Raw genomic sequence first — 6,362 nt, 5'->3', positions numbered from 1 at the left:
TCTTGTAAGAAACACATTTTCAGACAACTAGTCTGAAAAAAACGAGAAAGCGAGAGGGCATGGTTAAATTTAATCTCTAAATTTGATACCTTTAAAAATGTTACCATTTATCCGAATCGACTTTTAAACCAGCCTTGTTTAACCTATTCGGGTTTCCGTAGTAAACATTTGCGCGTGGTCTGTTGCCTGGTAACAGCCGACAACGTCTCGTTTCTCAACTTTTGTTCTGCACGAAATAAACGGTAAGACACACTTCTAACAATCCAAGTTCTATAGAAATAATATTTTTTCTCTCGTTAAGATAGCTTCCTAACAAGGGATAAACTTTTGGGAGGCCAATCGATTTGATCATTTTATCTGGCAGCTTTGCGGTTAGCTTAATAGTCAGTTAATACTAATAGTAATAATGATTAATCAAACATTCTACACTACGTATAATGATGTGTAAATTGAGAAAACCCTGAAAATGCTAAATTGTTTCAACTGGTTACCAAGCAAGGCTTATTTGTTTTAATTAATTGTGTAGGTATACGTTCTGAAAAATTATGAATACAGTAAATGTGCTACCACCATAGTCACATGCAGCGTGGGAAATTTATTGAGATATAAATCTGGGACGTTGCTGCAGCAAAAGTTCAGAAAGTAAGTGTCTCCGCACTGACCCCAGGAATCAGGGGATGTCCGTGCCTTTTTCCAACACCCACCTCCGCGTCCCCCGGGGCTTCGGAAACCTACTGGGAGGGCTGGCCAGAGAGATCCTGAGAGACCAGCCAGAAGACATACCCACCTTCGCTGCCCTCTATTTCAATGACCTCCTGAAAGAAAGAGCCGGTACAGATCTGCTTGTTATGAGCCCCAAACAACCATGGTGTATATCTCTGATATAGGAGATGCTGTGTGTTTATTTGTATCTATAGCTTAGTAGTAACACTTACGTTGTTGTTAAAGGTATGTATTGCGTTATAAAATTCAGCAACTGTGCTTCGTACAGTGGACAGTGTATCAGGATTTGTGCTGATGTAGTAAATGCACGGTGTGTAACAGACAGTGGGGTGGATCCTGCTGACTGGGCTGCCAGGCTTGAAGACAGATTCTACAACAATCACTCATTTAAGGTAAATATCAACCGGGGCGTCTTGTCAAACTTCGGGGGTAACAAACCCCCAAAGAGCAGCAGCCTGCTCTTGTAAAACGACGCCTTCACTTGTATATCATTCTTCCAAACAGAAGGAGCGGAGACCGGGTGGTGTCAGCGGAGCCGAAGAGCACGGGACCGTGACAGCTGGCGCTGAGTGAGTCCGCCTGGTCTACGTAAGAGTTGGGCGGGATCGGTTTTTGGTGAGGGCAGCACTATCCGAAAGAATGGAGGGGGAGAGAGAGACACTTATTAGTGTTCTTTATTCCGCACCTATATTATTGGAAACTCCACAGTGTCGGACAACTTGGTGTCGGGTATTTATTTAACGTCGCGCCTGTGTAATATAGTTTCCAGAACGCTAGATGGTGCTAGTTCCACATTCTATATATTTCCGATGTAACATTGTGGAAATTTCTTGTCATTGTCTATGCAAAACATGGCAGGCGGGACTGTTAGCACTCATTCTTGCAACATCTTCTCACATATATCACTGATGTCATCTTAACATATCATTGTTTAACTGAGCTACAAAAGTTGGAGCCACTTTCCCAAAACTAGGTGGGTCTCATTGTGGAAGATACAGAAGATGGCAGCTTGAGTCATTACTGCATGTGGCCAGATGGGGGCATCCCCAATACACGGGACACGTTGGATATGGCATTGAGCCTCGTCCTTCTCGGCCCCTTTAATAAGGATGCGGGTGGCATATGTGGCATCAGTGTGAGGGCATAGCTATGAAAAAAGGGCCTCCGAGTGAGGTGTGGAGCACGGGGATCTTGATATAGTAAATCTGTTTGACAGGCTTTCCACTGCTCTCTGTGGCATATAATGAGCCTGCAGGTTGGCATTCTCAAAGGAGGCTCTGCTTTCTGTAGATTCTAACCAAGAAGCGGTGGTCATAAGAACAGGCTGCTCACCCCAATTAACACGCAGTCGTGCATGCATTCAATCCCTTTTAGGTCGTTACTAATCGCCGGTGTAGGTTGCAGGGGTGCAGCTGCATAGGTGCTGAACACAAATAGAAGGGTCTGTTGCGAGCAGGCCAAGAGTGAAGCTTATATGCATGGCAGTGGTGTGGTTAGATGCCGGTGCCCCAGTTTAAATACGGGCTCACGAGAAACGTGCAAGCAGCATGCCGTGATGCTCAATATGCCAGAGATGGATCTGAATTAATAGCGAGCATAAGCCGTGGATGGAGGGCCAGGCTCAGGCAGTGGGTTTGGGAGGAATATGCAGAGCAGCAATGCAAGCAGACGTGTAGGCCGGGCCGTTTTTAATTACACTGCGTGTATGTGGGAGCCCGGAGCTGGCAGCCGTCACTGGCAGCATGGCGCGCTAACAGACCTCTTGTTAAGATGAGTTTGCCAGAGTGGTTGCTCAGACTCTGCCGAGGACTTCATGCCGAGGACGTGAATCCCGGTACGTGTTAAATATGTGAAAAATATACCGTGCGTTTCTGAGAAAGGGGACCATGGAGATACGGACGCCAAACTTAATGTGCAGATGTAGGTGTTGTAGCACTGTCCACTTAAAGCACAGATGCAGTGTGTACCATGGTATTTTTATGTGCTATTTTTATGAGACGTTAACTCACGAAGCTTACCCTCGCTTTTCCTCCTGATTTTTCTACAGAATTGACGAGGTCGAATCGCTCGGAAACAGAAGAGTGGAACCCGGCGTGCCTGTCAAGACGTCAGTTGTGTCGGGCGCCAACTTCGACGCAATCAAGGGGGTGTCAGGTGCTGAAAATGGGGCTGTCGAGAAGGCCCTCAGTGACGCAGATGCAGCAGTGAACAGGGTCAAATTGGAGGATGAGCCCTCCCGCGAGGCTTCTAATGGCGGTGTGGCCAGTGTGGACATATGTGCTCAAGAGCTGAGAGACCCGGAGGGGGTCAGGTCACTGCCTCTGGATAGAGGCACCATAGGAAGTGATGTCTTGGATGCTATGGTTGCTGGGCCCCTGCTGACTGAGAGAGAGAAGTCTGAGGCTCAGGATGAGGATGTGGAAGCTGTAGGAGGATATGAGCATCTTCTCCAGGAATGGCGAGCTGATGTTGACGATGTTCTGCCAGAAAAGGACGCCAAGGAAGGCCTCACTTCTGGTTCCTGTTATGAAATACCTAATTTAAAAGACCCTGCTGAGGAGGCTCTGGATTTCTCTCAAAAGGGAGAAGACCTGGCTGGAGAAGAGGACAGGATAAAGTACAGAGACCTCAGCGAGACAGGGGATATCATGGATACACTCTTAGAGAAAAAGAAGGCAGAGGAAGGAGACATAGTGGAGGGCATTTTAGAAAGCTACACCCCCGCAGAAGGAGAGAGTGTCCTGGATATAGAGGCAGGGAGTCAAATGAAAGAAGAGCGTCTGCAAAGTGCTTCAGTGTCCTCTAACATTGGAGAAGATGAAGAGATAGTCAAACAGCAGTCTTTCACAATTAACACCACAGAAATGGTATATGGTAATGAGCCTGTAGCCATTGATGAAGGGCCTTACCAATTAAGTGTCCATCCTGGGGTGGGGGGAGATGATAGACTTGAAGAGGACAGCCCTGACATTGAGAGAAAGTATGGGAATGGATGGACTGAAAGTGACAGAGCCAAGATAAATAAGTATGTTTTTGTTGAAGGTTCTGAATGTGAAGTTGGGAGGGAGTGCAGCCCTGTGAGAGACCTCCAAGTACAGGGTAAGGAGGAGAATGAGGGCATAGCTGAGGAGCCACAAGGAGATACATCTGAGCAGAAGGTGGGGCCACAACCAAAGTCTGACACAGAGGAACACCTGCTTGCGGAGGACCAACCAATCACAGAAGAATATATTCTCTCAGATGAACACACTCTTACAGGGGAGTACTCATTTACTCAGGACCAACCAATCTCAGACAAATACCTGACCGAGGATGAACACCTGCTCACAGAGGAGCACTCGATTGCAGAGGAACAACCAATTACGGACAAATACCTGACAGAGGATGAACACCTGTTCACAGAGGAGCACTCGATTGCAGAGGAACAACCAATCACAGACAAATACCTGACCAAGGATGAGTGTCTGCTCACAGAAGAGCACTCAATTACAGAAGAACAACCAATCGCAGACAGATACCTGACCGAGGATGAACACCTGCTCACAGAAGAGCACTCAATTACAGAAGAACAACCAATCACAGACAGATACCTGACCGAAGATGAACACCTGCTCACAGAAGAGCACTCAATTACAGAGGATCAGCCAATCGCAGACAAATACCTGACTGAGGATGAACACCTACTCACAGAGGAGCACTCAATTACAGAGGACCAACCAATTGCAGACAAATACCTGAGAGAGGATAAGCATCTGCTCACAGAAGAGCACTCAGTGATAGAGGAACAACCAATCGCAGACAAATACCTGACTGAGGATGAACACCTGCTCACAGAAGAGCACTCAATTGCAGAGGATCAACCAATCATAGACAAATACCTGACCGAGGGTGAACACCTACTCACTGAGGGACATTCGATCACAGATGAACACACACTCACAGATAAATATCTGCTGACAGAAGAACATCTGATCACGCAGGATGATGCTCCCTCAGAGCAAAACCTGGTCCCAGAAGAAACTGGATGCCTGTCTCCCAGCCTCAAAAAGAATGCCAGTGAAAATAACCAAGAACAAGCCCCAGAGGAACAAGCGAAGGGTCTCCCCAACATCTACAGTGCAAAGGACCACAAGGTAAAGCATTAATGTGTAGTGAGAGCTCTGCTGCTGAATAGCTGGCCTGCCTCACAGCGAGGTTAAGCCAATTGCAAATCGAATAATCGGTCAACTTGTCGCTCAAGGAGGGTTGATGTGAGGTGATAAATCCAGCTGCCACTCACGAGGGCAGACCACAGAGGTGCTGATGAATCTCTCACCAAAACCATATTCAAGAGAAGCACAGTTAAGAGTATGCAATTGACCTAAAGGCAGCTTCTGCTTTTTTCCTGCGTGATATGATGTGTCTGTCACTTTCTTAAGCTTGTCCCCAGAGTTGGGTTCTGGTCATGCTTCATTTTAGCCAAAAGAATGTGGACCCATGTTTGTAGACTGTCCCAGATTGCTCCGTAAAAATAAAATGCACAGCAGTCTAGCTAATTAGGGGTGTGATTGCAGAGAAACATATATGAATATCCTCCAGAAATAACTACGTTTCCAATGCAATTCAATTGCATTTATAATAAGACCATATTAAGAACCTGGCGCAAAAGTTAACAAAAAAAAATATATGTTGTTTTTGAATCTCTGCTTGACGTCACACGTTCTGAAATTGGGTTTTGCTGGAATGTTCTTTATGGATCACAAGTGTACCCACTCCGACGAAAATTAGGTTGGTGGTGGAAGGAGGAGGAGGTGCTGACCTTCCCACAGTGCACTGGGATGCAGTAGTGTATGTCTCCTGTCAGATATGTGCTTATTTTTGGAATGATAAACCAGTAATACCAGAGCTGTAACAAATAGAAATGACCTTTGCTACATCTGTGTCCACCTGAGACAGTCGTCATCTTCCATCTGTGTGGTAGCAGACCTTTTCTAATATGTCCACGATTACTGACAGCTTATTTTCTGCACAGGACTGGCAGAGGCCATGTTTTTACAGTTTTTCCAATCAGGGAACCAAAGTAGATGCATTTTGTGGTAAGGTGGCGATTGCAAACTTTTGCATGCGGTGTGGTAACATGGACGGCTCCTCTCAGACATCAGGGTCTCCTGTGGGAAATACGCTGGACCTCCAGGCTCCTCCCAGCCGCCCAGAGCATGGCCCTTCCCAATGTCCCTGCTTGTGCTTTCCAGAGCTGAGAAAAGCATTTTGGAGAGCATTGCCATGGAAACCTGCTCACTACCCCACTCCCACCTGCCCCTTTCAATTTCTAGTTAAGGATTTGGTACAGAGGGTCCAGCGTGGGGATGAAGGTTGATGGAATTAGCGCCATTCTCAAACATTCCTCTTTTTGAGTGGAGGGAATTTAGCTATGAACAGATATAACATTCCAGTTTGTGCACGTAACATTTCAATCGCTTCTTTACTCAGCTGAAAATATCAAGCTGACCGTTGTCTCTTCATGAAAACAGTGGATTCCGATATGCTTGGTTTATTAAGAAGGAAGTAGTTAATTATCTCTGAGATGATGTACAGCACTTACGGTTTCTGTATTTAATCTATTTATACATCTCTATACTTTACTGGATTAGCTTAGGTTA

The 6,362-nt window shown here is 46.0% G+C and overlaps 1 protein-coding gene across 4 annotated transcripts in view; it reads left to right on the top strand.

Annotated features, from left to right (window-relative positions):
* Window positions 1-166: 166 nt before the first annotated feature.
* spa17 (sperm autoantigenic protein 17) overlaps window positions 167-6,362 on the top strand; it is an 18,696-nt gene continuing 12,500 nt past the window's right edge. For 2 of the 4 annotated variants that reach the window (XM_048981782.1, XM_048981779.1), the window contains exons 1-5: window positions 167-242; window positions 668-831; window positions 1,045-1,115; window positions 1,228-1,292; window positions 2,771-4,856. In XM_048981782.1, coding sequence (XP_048837739.1) covers window positions 678-831; window positions 1,045-1,115; window positions 1,228-1,292; window positions 2,771-4,856 — 2,376 coding nt within the window. In that variant the 5' untranslated portion in view covers window positions 167-242; window positions 668-677. The remainder of the gene's footprint in view (window positions 243-667; window positions 832-1,044; window positions 1,116-1,227; window positions 1,293-2,770; window positions 4,857-6,362) is intronic. The other 2 variants (XM_048981780.1, XM_048981781.1) reach the window with 2 other exon arrangements.

This window comes from Brienomyrus brachyistius, chromosome 17 (genome assembly GCF_023856365.1).
Source record: "Brienomyrus brachyistius isolate T26 chromosome 17, BBRACH_0.4, whole genome shotgun sequence".
NCBI lineage: Eukaryota > Metazoa > Chordata > Actinopteri > Osteoglossiformes > Mormyridae > Brienomyrus > Brienomyrus brachyistius.
This window is presented reverse-complemented; position numbering and strand designations above follow the sequence as displayed.